The sequence below is a fragment of the Loxodonta africana genome, chromosome 1, assembly GCF_030014295.1.
Source record: "Loxodonta africana isolate mLoxAfr1 chromosome 1, mLoxAfr1.hap2, whole genome shotgun sequence".
Taxonomy (NCBI): domain Eukaryota; kingdom Metazoa; phylum Chordata; class Mammalia; order Proboscidea; family Elephantidae; genus Loxodonta; species Loxodonta africana.
Genome location: NC_087342.1, coordinates 222,075,444 through 222,091,516, shown reverse-complemented (window position 1 = coordinate 222,091,516; position 16,073 = coordinate 222,075,444). Strand labels below are relative to the sequence as shown.

Genomic DNA, 16,073 nt, shown 5'->3' with positions numbered 1-16,073 from the left:
TTCGTAGATGACTTTTTGTTTTTCCCAAGCTGCTCTCAGGATTCTTTCTTTTGTCTTTGGTTTTGGTAAGTTTGGTATGTCTTGGTAACTTTCTTTTGGGGTCTATCCTGTAAGGGGTTTCCTGAACTTCTTGGATGGATATCTTCTCATTTTTCATGATATAAGGGAAGTTTTCTGTCAGCAAATCTTCAATAATTCCTTCTTCATTTTCCATTGCCTCCCCTTGTTCTGGAACCCTGACCACCCACAAGTTTCCCTCTTGATAGTATCCCACATAATTCTTAAGCTTTCTTCATTCTTTTTTCTAATTTTTCCTCAAATTGATATCAAGGGATTTGTCCTCAATTTCACTAAGGCTGTCTTCCAATATTTCAATTCTGCTCCTATGTCCTTCTATTAAGTTGTCTATTTCTCAAGTTTTATTGTTAAACTTTTGGATTTCTATTTGCTGTTTTTGTATGGTTTCTAATTGTCCATATATTTTGTCATTTTGTTTTTGTATTGTTTTCCTGAATTCTTCAATTGTTTTGTCTGTTTTCCTTGGCTTTCTCTGTGTTTTCATTGATCTCTTTCTTTCTCTCTCAGACAAAAACCAACCAAACCTGTTGCCATCAAGTTGATTCTGACTCATCACAACTCTATAAGACAGAGTAGAACTGCCCCATAGGGTTTCCAAGGAGCACCTAGTGGATTCTAACTGCCAACCTTTTGGTTGGCAGCCATAGCTCTTAACCACTGACCCACCAGGGCTCTGATCTCTCGGAGAACCCTGTATATTAGTCTTTTGAATTCCTTATCAGGTAGTCCCATCACCATATCTTCCTTTGGAAGATATTCTGGTTCTTTATTTTGGTCACTTGCTGGAACCATCTTGACCTGCTGCTTTATGTGATTTGATATTGTCTGTTGTCTCTGAGGCATTAAGATGTTATATTTATTGATTTATTGTATGTTTCTTTGCTGAGTCCTGATTTTTTCTTTTGTTTTGATATATCAGAGTTGCCAGGGTGTGTGTGCTACTCTGGTCTCTAGTTGGGCACACTGAAGCTCTTATCTCCTGTCTCTGGGTGGGTGAGGCAGAGATTGGGTATGTGAACATGGTTCTCTATTTGCCGGTCTTGCAGGGTGGCTGAGGATGTAGCTGGTGTTTCTGGGGAGATGATGTGTGTGTCCAGTTAGTCAGCTGGACATGGGTGTGGGGAGCGTTCTCACTGGTCACCAGGTTGGATGTTGTGTGTGCATGCTATCAGTTCCTGGGTGTTCTGGGTGAGGGTGTGTGGGTCATCAGTCACTAGGTAAGTGGCACAAAAATGTTCACCAATGACCCCAGCCAGGCCAGGCTTGGGGAGGGGGATGGTTGGAGCAGGCCCAAGCCTCCAGTAATAGGGGAGGGATGAGGGAGGGGGCAAAGGAGGAGGGATGCTGCCAGTCCATGGGTGCCTGGTGGGAGGGCATACCCTCGTCTGTTTGAGCGCTCTGCAGGGGAGGGTATGCTGTCACCCCTCGGGTCCCCGGTGCAGGTGACTGGGGGAAGTAGGAGGTACTGCTGGACCACAGACTCCAGCCAGGGTGGCTGGGCATAGCATCAGGTGGACGCCTCCACTCGCTGGAATCAGGGAAGGAAGGGACGTGGGTGACAGTCATGCAAGTGTGCATGCAGTGGTTGCTGATGCTAGCCTGGTGGAGGAGTGAGTGATGGGCGGGCTAGCTTACAAGCATGCATGTCCATGATCAGACGGGCAGGAAAGATGGGACAGGTGGCCGAAGCCAAACTGGTGCATGCTGTCAGCACTTGACACAGTTCGTCAGTTGGTCAGGTTGCAAGACACTCAAAATATGACTGGGGAATTGCTGACTCCTCAACATAGACTCAACCTTAGTGATGGAGATGGAATAAAGGTTTCAAGACCTTTATTTGTTGATGTGGTAAAACTCAAAATGAGAAGAACAAATGGCAAACACCCATTAATAATTGGAACATGGAAGGTATGAAGTATGAATCTAGAAAAATTGGAAGTTGTCAGAATGAAATGAAACACATAAACATTGATATTCTAGGTGTTAGTGAGCTGAAATGGATTGGTGTTGACAATTTTGAATGAGACAGTCATATGGTCTACTGTAATGTAAACGACAAATTGAAGAGCAACAGTGTCACATTGTCAAAAAGAACATCTCAAGATGTATCTTGAAGTACAATGCTATCAATGATAGGCTAATATCCATACACCTACAAGGAAGGCCAGTGAATACAACTATTATTCAAATTTACTCACCAACCACTAATGCCAAAGATGAAGAAACTGAAGATGTTTATCCATTTTTGCAGTCTGAACTTGATCAAACATGCAGTCAAGATGCATTGCTAATTACTGGTTGTTAGAATGCAAAAGTTGGAAACAAAGCTGAAGGATCTGTAGTTGGAAAATATGGCCTTGGTGAAAGAAACAATGCCAGAGATCACATGATAAAATTTTGCAAGACCAACAACCTATTCATTGAAATACCTGTTTCAACAATGTATTGGCAACTATACATATGGACCTCACTAGATGGAATACACAAGAATCACATCAACTAAATCTGTGCAGAGAGATGACGGAGAAATTCAGTATCATCAGTCAGAACAAGGCCAGGGGCTGACTGTGGAACAGACCGTCAATTGCTCATATGCAAGTTCAAGTTGAAGCTGAAGAAAATTAAAATAAGTCCACAAGAGCTGAAGTATGACCTTGAGTATATCCCACCTGAATTTTAGAGACTATCTCAAGAATAGATTTGACACATTGAACACTAATGACCAAAGACCAGACCAGTTGTGGGATGACATCAAGAACATCATACATGAAGAAAGCAAAAGGTCATTAAAAACACATGAAAGAAAGAAAAGATCAAAATATATGTCAGAAGAGACTCTGGAGCTTGCCCTTGAATGTAGAGTAGCTAAAGCAAATGGAAGAAATGATGACGTAAAAGAACTGAATAGAATTCAACAGGTGGTTTGAGAAGACAAAGTATTATAAAGAAATGTGCAAAGACATGGAGGTAGAAAACTAAAAGGGAAGAACGTGCTCAGAGTTTCTTAAGCTGAAAAAACTGAAGAAAAAAAATTCAAGCTTTGACTTGTAATATTGAAGGATTCTATAGGCAAAATATTTAGTGATGCAGAAAGTATCAAAAGAAGATGGAAGGAAAGCACAGAGTCACTGTAACAATAAAGATTGGTTGATGTTAAACTATTTCAGGAGGTAGCATATGGTCAAGAGCCGATGATGCTAAAGAAGTCCAAGCTGCACTGAAAACATTGGCAAAAAAACAAGGCTCCAGGAAATGATGGCATACCGATTGAGATGTTTCACTGGAGGTGCTAACTCTTCTATGCCAAGAAATTTGAAAATCAGCTACGTGGCCAACTGATTGGAAGAGATCTATATTTGTGATCATTCCAAATAAAGGTGATCCAACAGAATGAGGAAATTATTAAATAATAATTGGAAAACAGTTGCAGCAGTACATTGACAGGGAACTGACAAGGATTCCAGCAGCATTCAGAAGAGGACTTGGAACAAGGAATGTCATTGCCAGTGTCACATGGATGTTGGCTGAAAGCAGAGAATACCAGAAAGATGTTTACCTATGTGTTATTAACTATACAAAGGCATTCAATGGCGTGGATCATAATGAATTGTGGATAACATTGAGAAGAATGGGGATTCCAGAACACTTAATTGTGCTCATGCAGAACCTATGCACACACCAAGAAGCAGGTGTTCAAACAGAACAAGGGGATACTGCGTGATTTAAAATCAGGAAAGGTGTGCATTAGGGTTATATCCTTTCACTATACTTATTCGATGTGTTGTTATTGAGTGCCATCTAGTCGGTTTCAACTCATACCAACCCTGTGTACAACAGCACAAAACACTGCCCAGCCCTGGGCCATCTTCACAATCGTTGCTGTGTTTGAGCCCGTTGTTGTGACTATTGTGTCAATCCAGCTCGAAGTTCCTCTTTTCGATGACCCTATACTTTATATATCCTTCTCCAAGGACTGGTCCCTCCTGATGGTGAAATAAGGACCATTCTCGCTGTGCTTCTTCCAAGACAGATTTGTTCATTCTTCTGGTCGTCCGTGATATATTCAATATTCTTCGCCAACACCATCATTCAAAAACATCAATTCTTCTTTGGTCTTCCTTATTCATTGTCCAGCTATCGCATTTATGAGGTGATTGAAAATACAGTGGCTTGGCTCAGGCTCATCTTAGTCCTCAAAGTGACATATTTATTTATTTTTTAAGCACTTTAAAGAGGCCTTTTCCAGCAGATTTGCCTAATGTAACACATGAATTATTTGCTGAGCAAATAATCCGAGAAACTGACCATATGAAGAAGAATGCAGCATCAGGATTGGAGGAGGACTCATTAACAGCCTGTGATATGCAGATGACATAACCTTGCTTGCTGAAAGTGAAAAAGACTTGAAGAACTTTCTGATGAAAATTATAGACTACAGCCTTCAGTACGGATTTCATCTCAGCATAAAGAAAACAAAAATTCTCACAACCAGACTAATAAGCAACATCGTGGGAAAATATTGAAGTCGTCAAGGATTTCATTTTACTTGGATCCACAATGAGCACCCATGGAAGCAGCAGTCAAGAAATCAAACGATGAATTGCATTGGGAAAATCTGCTGCAAAAGACCTCTTTATAGTTTTAAAAAGTAAAGATGTCCCTTTGAGGACTAAGGTGTTCCTGACATAAGCCATGGTACTTTCAACCACCTCATATGCATGCAAACACCGGGCAATGAGTAAGGAATACCCAAGAAGAACTGATACCTTTCAATTATGGTTTTGGCGAAGAATACTGAATGTACAATGGACTTCCAGGAAAAAAAAACAAAAAACAAATCTTCCTTGGAAGAAGTATGTCCAGAATGGTCATTAGAGGTGAAGATTTTGAGACTTCTCACTTACTTTGGGCATTTTGTAAGGAGGGGCCAGTCTCTGGAGAAGGACATCAAGCTTGGTAAAGTAGAGGGTCCAGGAAAAAGGGGAAGACTTTCAACGACGGTTTGACATGGTGGTTGTAATCACGTTTTGTAGGTTGTATTTCTCATTCTCTTTCTTCCAGTTAATCCATTAAGTACTGGTTTGAGGGTAACAATATTGATTTTATCATTCTGGTCAGCTAAGCTGTTTTATTTTTATGTGAGTGACAAACTGTTGGGTAGTTATTCTGCTTATGAGACAAACTAAGCTCTAGAAAATTTGGCCTGAATTTCCTTTCACCTCTTTTTTTTCCTCTTCTTCCTTGCTTCTGTTAGAAATTGGCTAGGAATTGTCAAGTACATGTAAATTTTTTAATTAATAAATCCATTGACAGTGAAAAACTGAGCAAACAAATCAAAAGAGATTCAGGTTAACCTTAATAAATGATTCAGATTTGTGGAGCTCTGTACAGTCTGTAAGAGTTCCTGGGCGGGGGGGGTAAACCATTAACATATTCACCTCTAGGTTGGAGGTTCCAGTTCACCCAGAGGCACCTGGGAAGAAAGGCCTGGAAACCTATTTCCAAAAAATCAGCCACTGAAAACGTTGAGGAGCACGGTTCTACTCTGACACGTGTGAAGTTGCCATGATTAAGAGTCAACTAGATGGCAACTGGTTTTTATACAGTCTACAAATAATATTTATAAATATTATATTTGATTTTCCCACTATATATCTAGGGGACGTCTCCTGTGCTTGTTTAAAATTTTCTAACCATAAGGCTTTTTTCATAATATATTGCAATATAGTCGACTTACTTTACATGGCAAACAAATACCACTTTTACTCATTTGAAATAGAATAACAACTGAGAGTCTAATGTCTTTTACCATTAAAAGGTTACATTAGTTATGCTTACTTTTAAACTTTTCAAAACTAACATATCCAAAAGAAGGATGGAGAGAAAAATTAACAAATCATTCTTTGTAGCAGCAGTTACTTTTTTTTCTGCACCATGTGCCTTTAAAATGTCTAAATGGATTGCTGTACAAGTGTCATGTGTGTTTCAAAGATGCCATAATTACTAGGTCCAGCTGGAGCACAGTGTCTTCTACATAAGCCCGGGGCTCCTGTAAAAGGTAAAAGCCCACGATAGGCACCAAGCTGCTTATGAATGTGGCAGCAGGATTACATTGTTGAACACATTGACTCATTGGTGCAGCCTGAAAATTATGCTTCTTTGCTTCCTGTGAACATGTTTCTTCATTTTTCATTTTTTAAAAAAAATTGTATCTTAGGAGCTGCTTCAAAACACAGATGCCCACAAAAGAGCGTTCCATGAAATCTACCGGACCAGGTCTGTTAACGGGATCCCTGTACCCCCTGATCAATTAGAAGACATGGCTGAGAGGTAAGAGAATGCCTAGTTCGAAATGAAGTCTGTTTTTAAAATGCCCGGTGGATGCTTTTTACATTTCTTTTCTTTTCAGTGAAACCTTTTTTTCTACAGAGCTGCTTACCTTTGGTAAATAAACATAGGGGTCCCATAAGACCTACGAAGAATGCCAACAATCTAATATATTATTAGTAGAAAAGAGTAAACCTGAATTTACCCTCAGCCTGGAATTTACAGAGAAGCCTTCTTCGTGGGGCTGTATTGTTATTCAGTTCTGTAAGGAACATTATGTAATATTGCAAAGGCAGCTTCAAAAAGAAACAGAGGAGAGATGTGTTGGCAGGGAAAGAACGAAATCAGACTTCAATCATTCATGTTTTGCCTTTAGACCCGGAGCTAGAAAAGGGATCAGATCTCCAGATAGTGACCCACCAGAGTTAAAGGGTCCTGTGGCTGCCTTCTTTTGAAAGCTTACATGTGACTGTTCAGAGAAGCATCGTTCTGTTACTATTAGTTACATTCTGTGACTTCTCTGTGTTTTATTTCTAGGTTTCATTTTGTTTCCTCCACATCAGAGCTGCACTTGATGAAAATGGAATTTCTAGAATTAAAGTACCGTCTGCTCTCACTGCTAGTTCTTGCAGAGTCAAAGCTGAAGTCTTGGATCATCAAGTATGGGAGAAGGGAATCCGTGGAGCAGCTGCTACAGAATTACATTGTGAGTCTCCCTTGTGCTTTGACTGAGAAATAGAGGAAGCATGGATGCGGCATCCAACACCTACCCATTTATTTGAGGCTATGCTATTTTAATCTCAACTTGAAACATAAAGGTGCGCATGTGTTAGGTAGGTTAGATAGAAGTTTATGAGCATTTTACAGTAATCTGAAATTAAAATCTATATTTTTAGAAATTTGAGCCTTTAAAGCTCCCTTGTTTAGTAAGCTTTTGCTGCATTAATTATGTTAAACAGTTGTGACTGTCTTTTATTGCTTAAAAAAAAAAAGTTTTTGCGTTACATACCCACAACCCTGATTGTGAGCTCACCATTGCAACAGAATTAAAATACTTGAAGTTTATTTACCTGTTTTTGTGTGTTTAGAACAACTCTAATTGGCCCACATAGGAACATTTTTTTTTTTTCCTAATTAGGTCTATCTATCTTTTCATAGACATTCTCTGAGCTTCATTGATTTTTGTGTGTGCTCAGGAAAAGTAAAATTTTGTCTGTGAAGCCCTGCACCAACTTACTTTGTAAATATCATCTTACATTTTGGGCTATCTGTATGGATAACCATATATCTACATAGAATAACAACTCTTCATTAACAAAAGAATTAGATTATTCTGTAATTAGCTGCTTCCATTTATCTGTAGTGTATTATGTTTATTAAAGGTGGTGGCTTATTTCTCTTAGTAAATTAATCCTGCCGCTTTCTACAGACTTATTGGTATTGGTTCACAAATTATTCACTAATAGGGCACCTCAGTCCAGTACTATTCCATTTATGTTTAATCACAAATCTGAAATGACAGTTTAATGAACTTTCACAATATTAGTCCATCTCTAACCGGAGTAGTCGCGGCGACTTTGTAACACGTGGGGCTTGTAGACTTACTGAAGCAATGTCTTCACAGCAGCATCCAGGATTATATTTTGTTGCATTTTAATTCCATTTTCCAAGGGATGAGTGAACAACATGCATTTAAAATAAAAATAAGATTTAACAGGTTTCCAGTAAAATCTTTCTCAATATTTATTAAATGGTCTAGGAAACATTTGTCCAAAATAGGAACCTCTGTTGAGCTATACCCCTTTATTCATTTTTTTGGAAAGTGAAACATCCAATGTTTTAGGCTTAAGCAATTATGTTATCCCTTTAAATATTCAATACAGATACGCATTTATATTTTCAGGTTTAGTCATGTCAAATGATACACTCTGTGCCCAGTAGATAATTATGCAGATTTCGTCTTTGTTCTAGCTATTTAAGGACAGCCAATCAGATTCAAACGCTAAATGGCAACATTCTACCAGGTTGATATTCGAACACATTGATGTTAGTAATACTCTTTGAACTTCTCAAAATAAAGAATAAAGGTTATATAAATAAAGAATTGTTATTAATGATAAAAATATCAGTACTTTCTGCCCACTCCATGAAGTTAAAGATCACTAAGCTGCTCATTTTAAACTGCTTTGTAACTCTCAAAATTATTTGAAAATTGTTAGTACTCTACAAACATGTTTTTAATGAACATTTATTAGTGTTTTTGTCTCCTGCAGAATGTCTATTAATATTAATTGTTAATATTAATTATTATTCATTATTGCTTTCTTTTTCCCTTAAGAAAGAGTTTTAAATTACTTATTGTTTCATAGCTGTAGGGACTGTGAAGCATTGAGTGTTTAGTGTGTGAAATGCTTCTATCTTCCACCCCAATTTCAACCCTAAGGCTGGGTGTTTTCGCATTGTTGTGAACACTGAGCAAATCTTTGAAGCTCCCAAGCATCAGGTCGCCTGCTTCAGAGGGCACAATTGGCTAGGGGTGGAACCTGAATTTGAGTGTGAATCAATCCAAAACAAAAACCTTTACTTACGTACTAGACTTTACTACCTAACAAAATTGGCTGAAAAAAAAAAAAGATTTTTTAAACTTAAAAGGCTAGATCGTTGACATATCTTATAGCTTAGTCAACTAAAGAATGTAGCTCACGAAAATACTAGTGTCACTTAATACTTGCCTGCACCTGACACAGGAACCCTGGTGGCATAGTGATTAAGTGCTACGGCTGCTAACCAAAGGGTTGGCTGTTCAAATCTGCCAGGTGCTCCTTGGAAACTCTGTGGGGCAGTTCTACTTTGTCCTATAGGGTTGCTATGAGTCGGAATTGACTTGATGGCACTGGGTTTGGTTTTTGTTTGGTTGTACTTGACGACATTTTACACTTAGATAATGTAGCTACTGTAGTCTGAGAGTTGCTATTACTTATGTGACAGACAGCATAGCATTGGTGGGTGGTGGCAGGGCAGGAGGGGGAGATGTTGGAGCCCCCCCTACCACAGTCCCATAGTAATGTGTTTGATTCATGGCTCAGCATCTTACTACCCATGTGACTTTGTGAATGACTTATTTTCTAGAAGATTTAATCTTTCTCCACATTTTTAATAATAATAATAATAGAATAATCTGGATTCCTCTATGGAACAAAGACTGACATAATATTTTCCTTCTACTCCACAAAGAGCCTCCCTCAGCCTTTTGGGGTTCGTGGAAAACTCATTCAATTTAGAACAGAATGTTTCAGTGAGTGTGAAGACTTTCAAATAATATCATAAAATCAGTTTCTTTTCATGTAACCCTTTCCTTGGTTTCTTAAAAAAAAAAAAAAAAATTATTGTAATGAGCCGTATCCTCCTGCCCAAGGAATAACCAAAGTAATATCCTGATGTAAAGTTTTCATAATTATCTTTTCCTTAGCGTGAAGGCGCCCAGGTGTGCAGACAAGAAGTGCTCAAGCAATGCTTGAAAAGTACTTCACAAGTATTTGTTGCAATTAGTTTAGGCCACGTGCTATGGATAGGAGATTACATATTATAACGTAAGCCATTGCTGTTAGAATTCTTGACCTGGCCATATTACGTAACACTTATTGCAACAGGTTTGATTTCGTTTTTGGTTTTGCTTCAGTTTTACTCTGGAAACGATAGGCTAACATTTCATTCATTCTTTCACAAAAAAAAAAGAGAAGAGCTCTTGAAATTGTCGATTGTGTAAACATTTATTTTATTATTTGTGATAATTTTATCTTATTAATGTAAATAGCCAATCATGATGATATTACTACTCTAGATTTATTTTTAAAATCTGAAGTTACTGGGTTTAGCTCTCTTCAAGTGAAATTGATAAGCTTTTTAATTTTCATTTCTATTGTCATCTTGGAAACCCTGGTGGCGTAGTGGTTAAGTGCTATGGCTGCTAACCAAAGGGTCGGCAGTTCAAGTCCGCCAGGCACTCCTTGGAAACTCTGTGGGGCAGTTCTGCTCTGTCCTATACGTCACTATGAGTTGGAATCGACTCAACGGCACTGGGTTTTTTTTTTATTGTCATCTTGTGAAAGTCGAAATTTAGTTACTTCCACCACTACTTTGGAGTTAGTGGAGTAAAAAGGTATCTTATTTTTCTGAAAGTATCGTCAGCTTTAGAAGTCCTCTGTCATGGTGTGTTTATTGAACTTGACATCCAATTTAAGCCTTATTTTGAGAGAAATAAACTTATACTATCACTGCAGAATTAAGTATATTTTTGTCTTGTATATTTTTCTGAGAGGCTCTTTCCAGATAGCTCACAGTGAAACAGAGATTTGGCAGTTCTCCTACTAAAGTGATTCTAACAGACAAAATAATATTTCCAAATGAATTTACTGTGTCCTTAGACAAAAACTAAGGGCCATCTTAAATGAAATGATAAAAAATTAAAATAACAAGATATTGCCCTTCAAAAATTGTTTTAGTCTTTCTAGTAGAGAGTCCTCCCTGGGTGGCGAAAATGGTTAACTGCTAGACTGACTACTAGCCAAAAGGTTGGCAGTTCTAACCCACCCAGAGGTGCCTCAGAAGACAGGCCTGGTGATCTGCTTCCAAAAGGTCGCAGCTTTGAAAACCCTGTGGAGCAGTTCTGTTCTGCACACAAGGGTTGCCAAGAGTCAGAATTGGCTCAAGGGCAACAAAAAACAACAACTTAATAGGAAAGCTAAAAAATAATGCATCCTTATACCATTTATAATATTCTTAAAACTTCCTTTCTTTTCTCGCTTGGATAGAAGATGAAGCTATAAATAAGATTTTCTTTCCCATTCATTTTAAATTATTTGTGTAATTATTCACCAAAGAATATTTAATTATTAGCAAAAGGATAATTAAGTCTTTTTGTCCAATATGAGCACCATTAGCCTCTTGAAATTTATGCCAGACCTAAACAGTGACTATTTTTAAAAACTTGTGAAATATATTTATCTCTTTCAGTTCTTACATTGGTGTCTTGGACCTTAGGTTTTATTTTCCATTTTTGATCAAACCATGACTTGTTTGTTCGTTTCAATTATTCAAAATTTAAATTACCATAAATTACTCTTTCCCCACTTGAGGAGTAGGAAATAAAGCTAAATAATGAAGTAACCACATTACTATTGTCTTACTTTATTCTCAAACAAAATTAAGAAGTCCTATTAAAATTATTGAGTATTCATCTGGAAACCTCCCATACCAGGTAACTTATAACCTTCTCTGTTCCATTTATCCCTGTAGAATAATTATTATATAGTGCATGCTTTATAACTTAAAATGATATGAAAGGTACTATATATGTAATGTTTTAAATGTTATCTTGAAACATGATAAACACTTGTCAGTGAGAAGCAAGGATGTCTCTGAAATTTCACCTTCACACAAGTATTTTCCATCTTCGTGGCCGACATCATCAGCATACTATACAGGACTTCGGTTTCTTTTGAGAGGTTAATTTTGCATTTTATAAGAGTGACACTTATCAAATATTTTTAAAGGTTCAAATTGTAGGAACTCATTACACTATTAAAAGAAACCAAAGAGTCTCTGGTGGCATGTTGTGAACTATAACTGCATTTTTTTCTACTTCAGAGAATGAGGAATAATCTTTAATATAGGAATTTTTTCATATTTCCTGGAGTTAACAACAACAAAACTTACCTAAGAATTTTTTTTTTTTTTTTGCATGTGTTCTCTATTTTATAGTACACATTTGCTGGTTGTTGTTGTTGTTAGGTGCCGTTGAGTCGGCTCCGACTCATAGTGACCCTGTGCACAACAGAACGAAACACTGCCCGGTCCTGTGCCATCCTTACAATCGTTGTTATGCTTGAGCTCATTGTTGAAGCCACTGTGTCAATCCACCTCATTGAGGGTCTTCCTCTTTTCCGCTGACCCTGTACTCTGCCAAGCATAATGTCCTTCTCCAGGGACTGATCCCTCCTGACAACATGTCCAAAGTACGTAAGACGTAGTCTCGCCATCCTTGCCTCTAAGGAGCATTCTGGCCGCACTTCTTCCAAGACAGATTTGTTCGTTCTTTTGGCAGTCCATGGTATATTCAATATTCTTCGCCAACACCACAATTCAAAGGCGTCACCTCTTCTTCGGTCTTCCTTATTCATTGTCCAGCTTTTACATGCATATGATGCGATTGAAAATACCATGGCTTGGGTCAGGCGCACCTTAGTCTTCAGGGTGACATCTTTGCTCTCCAACACTTTGAAGAGGTCCTTTGCAGCAGATTTACCCAATGCAGTGCGTCTTTTGATTTCTTGACTGCTGCTTCCATGGCTGTTGATTGTGGATCCAAGTAAAATGAAATCCTTGACAACTTCGATCTTTTCTCCGTTTATCATGATGTTGCTCATTGGTCCAGTTTGCTGGTAGCGACTCTATATTACATGTGTAAATTACGTATAGAGATATACCAAAAAGAAAAACCGGTTGCCTTCTTGTGGATTCCAACTCACAGTAACCCTATAGGACAGAGTAGAACTGTCCCATAAGGTTTCCAAGGAGCAACTGGTGGATTTGAACTGCCAACCTTTTGGTTAGCAGCAGAGCTCTTAACCACTGAGCCACCAGGGCTCCAGATATCTTATCTGTAATTTTTTAAAACTATTAGAAATATGAAACCACTTTTAACGTGGGTGGAATATGAGATTATTTTAGATTTTTCTACTTGCAAACATGTTGTACTTACCTTTTATTTTAAGGGAAGTGCTTATAAATGGCACAATTTACTTATGCTCTGAAGTTTCTCAGAACACTCATTCATGAGGATTAATGTTCAAAGAGCAAAAGAATCCCACAGCTATAACACAATGAGGCCCTTTAAAGTGTTCTTCCATTTTTAGTGCTTTCTAAATGCTAGGCCTGTGTTCCCTATAGAAACACCTGCCTCTTCTAATAGCAAACTCTTGGGTAGCAAAGAAATAGAATATTTTCTCAATCTAGTGCTGAGTTAGAATTAAAAGTGTGGAATCAATTTATACACTCAGAATAAATTTAGATTATTTGTAGCAATGGAATTAATTTGATATTTGTAAGAAGAATAAGCTTAGGAAATTTGTTTTTTTTTTTTACCCATAAAGCTAAATAATGAAGTAACCAAACTATTATTGTCTTATGTAGCCCTGGTTGTGCAGTAGCTTAGAGCTTCAGCTGCTAACCAAAAGGTCAGCTTTCTTGATTCTCAGACAAAAACAAGAAATACTGAAGAAACTCGATGTTCACATTTCTGCATAAGCTTAGTGTTTGCTACCTTCTAACCATCCTTCCTTTTCTAGTCTTTTATAGAAAATAGCAAATTCTTTGAACAGTATGAAGTGACATACCAGATCTTGAAGCAGACAGCTGAGATGTACGTCAAAGCAGACGGTTCAGGTAAAACACACGACGGAATTTGTTGCAGTGTTGAATTCAGGCGGGTTTAGAAACTACGGGTTTCTACGTGATCAGCTAATGTTTATTCTCTGTGAGAGCGCTGTTGACTTGGAGAGCACATATCGGACTCAGGGCCCTTAATTGTTCTTTCGACCGCTGGACTTAGTCCAGTGCTTTACCTTCATAATGATATTCCTCTGTGTGTGTATGTGTGTGTGTGTTGTGTGTGTGTGTTATCTCCTAAGAGAGAGCAAAATAAGCATCTGTTTTCTAAATTGCAGTTTTCCAATCTATGTTTAATTCTGAGGATTAAAGGCAAAACAAACAAAAAAATTAAATAGCTTCAACATCATAATCAAGTAAATGAGAGATTTAAAAATAAGTTGCCCTCCCGTCAGTCCTGACTCATAGTGACCCCATGGGTGTCCAAGTAGAACTGCGCTCCTGTAGGGCTTTCGGGGGCTGATTTTTCAGAAGCAGATCACTAGGCCTTTTTTCTGAGTTGTCTCTGGGTGGATTTGAACCTCCAGCTTTTCAGTTAGCGGCCTAGCGTGTTAACCTTTTGTACCACCCATTAAGCTAGTGTAAACCCAAAAGTGTAAAATGTTTTTGTTTTCAATGTTAAATGCTTATCATATTTGTTGAAAAATGAACTGTAGTATTAGTTATTTAGACCGTGTGTTTCCACCTATTTGGGTACATATAAAAGGCAAACAAATGTACCTGTGCCATTGTTTGCATTCTATTTATCAGAAATTTTCAATGTGTTCTCATCTTTAGTCTTTATAAATGCCTGTGAATAATGTATTATTTTTAATGTCAGCTGAGTGAGATTCTCACATCACATCTATTAAGTTTATAGTCTAAAGAAGGAGTATAAATCTACACTGGTCTATAAGACCATAGGAAGAAAAGGTTGGTGGGTGTAAAGTGTAAAATAAGCAGCACAGTGCGTTTTCACTCTTCCAGTGGAGGAAGCAGAGAATGTCATGAAATTCATGAATGAAACCACAGCTCAGTGGAGGAACCTGTCTGTAGAAGTGAGAAGCGTGAGGAGTATGCTGGAGGAAGTCATTTCTAACTGGGATCGGTATGGTAACACTGTGGCTAGTCTTCAAGCTTGGCTAGAGGATGCCGAAAAAATGCTAAACCAAACAGAGCATGCCAAAAAGGTAAGATGGTTCTACACAAAGGAAAAAGACTTTATGTGAGTTTAGAATTGAGAGATTTCTCAGCATCTTTTACTCGGCGTATTATATATTGGCAAGTATGACTCAAGAGTGCTGACTTTGCCTGACAAGTTGTATTTTCAGTTTAGTAAATTATTTTAGACCAATACATTGCTTAATAAAAGCTCTGTTAAGAGAATTCCCTATTTGATCAGTTCAGCGTTTGGCTTTCGCATTCAGAAGAGCGGCAACCGGTGAAGGGTCAGTTGAACCATTGGCCAGCAGAGGGCGCCTTACTCACAATGTGGTCTGTATGCGAAGAGGCCTGTGTAGTGGCATAGGCCAGTTGAACAACTAGACTATGGCACTTTTGTCTCTTTGGATATTCTTTTATAAATTTTATCAATCCTCAGTCAAGGGTCTTTTTCTGGATAGGAGTGATTCTTTTTATTTTTGGACAGTTACATGTGTATGCATTCAGGCGGGGGTGTATGTGGAGAGCTACTGTATTACTCTAATGTTATTGCCATGTAAATATCAATGAAATGAAGTAATTTCTGCATATTGATTTCATTTATATTTGTTTATGCCATTATTTTATAAGTACTTCACTTGAAGTAGGCAGTAGAAAACTCAAAGCAATCACTGAAAAAAATAAGCAATAATGTATTTTGTAAAAAACACTAAAAAATACTCCCACTTTCATTGTAGACTATGGGGAGGGCAATAAATAGTTCTGGGCTATATTGAACAAGAAAAAAAATTAAATCTTAGTGGTCTGAGTAGATTTGAAATGTTGATTGTGGTGGATAGGCTACTAAGTGCATGGGATTCAGAAGTTCTGATTCTTGGTTTAACTGGATTAATTCCATATTGCTGAGTGTGCACGTTTTCTAAACAACCAGAACAAGCATTTCAGCAGAGCCACCGATGAAGTGTTAACAGTCCCTACCATGTCTTTCAGATGGAAAATCAATTTATATGTAAGAGCTATTAAAATGCCAGCCTCCCCTTAAGAAGTATAGCATGTATGTTAAAATTCCTGCTTCTCATCCA

General features: G+C 37.9%; 1 protein-coding gene across 11 annotated transcripts in view; it reads left to right on the top strand.

Annotated features, from left to right (window-relative positions):
* The window catches only part of SYNE1 (spectrin repeat containing nuclear envelope protein 1), a 556,892-nt gene that overhangs the window by 183,268 nt on the left and 357,551 nt on the right, over positions 1 to 16,073 (top strand). For all 11 annotated transcript variants that reach the window (XR_010323142.1, XM_064292282.1, XM_064292277.1 and 8 more), the window contains exons 13-16: positions 6,296 to 6,408; positions 6,943 to 7,111; positions 13,752 to 13,848; positions 14,818 to 15,020. Coding sequence is in view for 10 of the 11 variants with exons in the window: in XM_064292282.1 (XP_064148352.1) it covers positions 6,296 to 6,408; positions 6,943 to 7,111; positions 13,752 to 13,848; positions 14,818 to 15,020 (582 nt within the window). In the remaining variant the exon portion in view is untranslated. The remainder of the gene's footprint in view (positions 1 to 6,295; positions 6,409 to 6,942; positions 7,112 to 13,751; positions 13,849 to 14,817; positions 15,021 to 16,073) is intronic.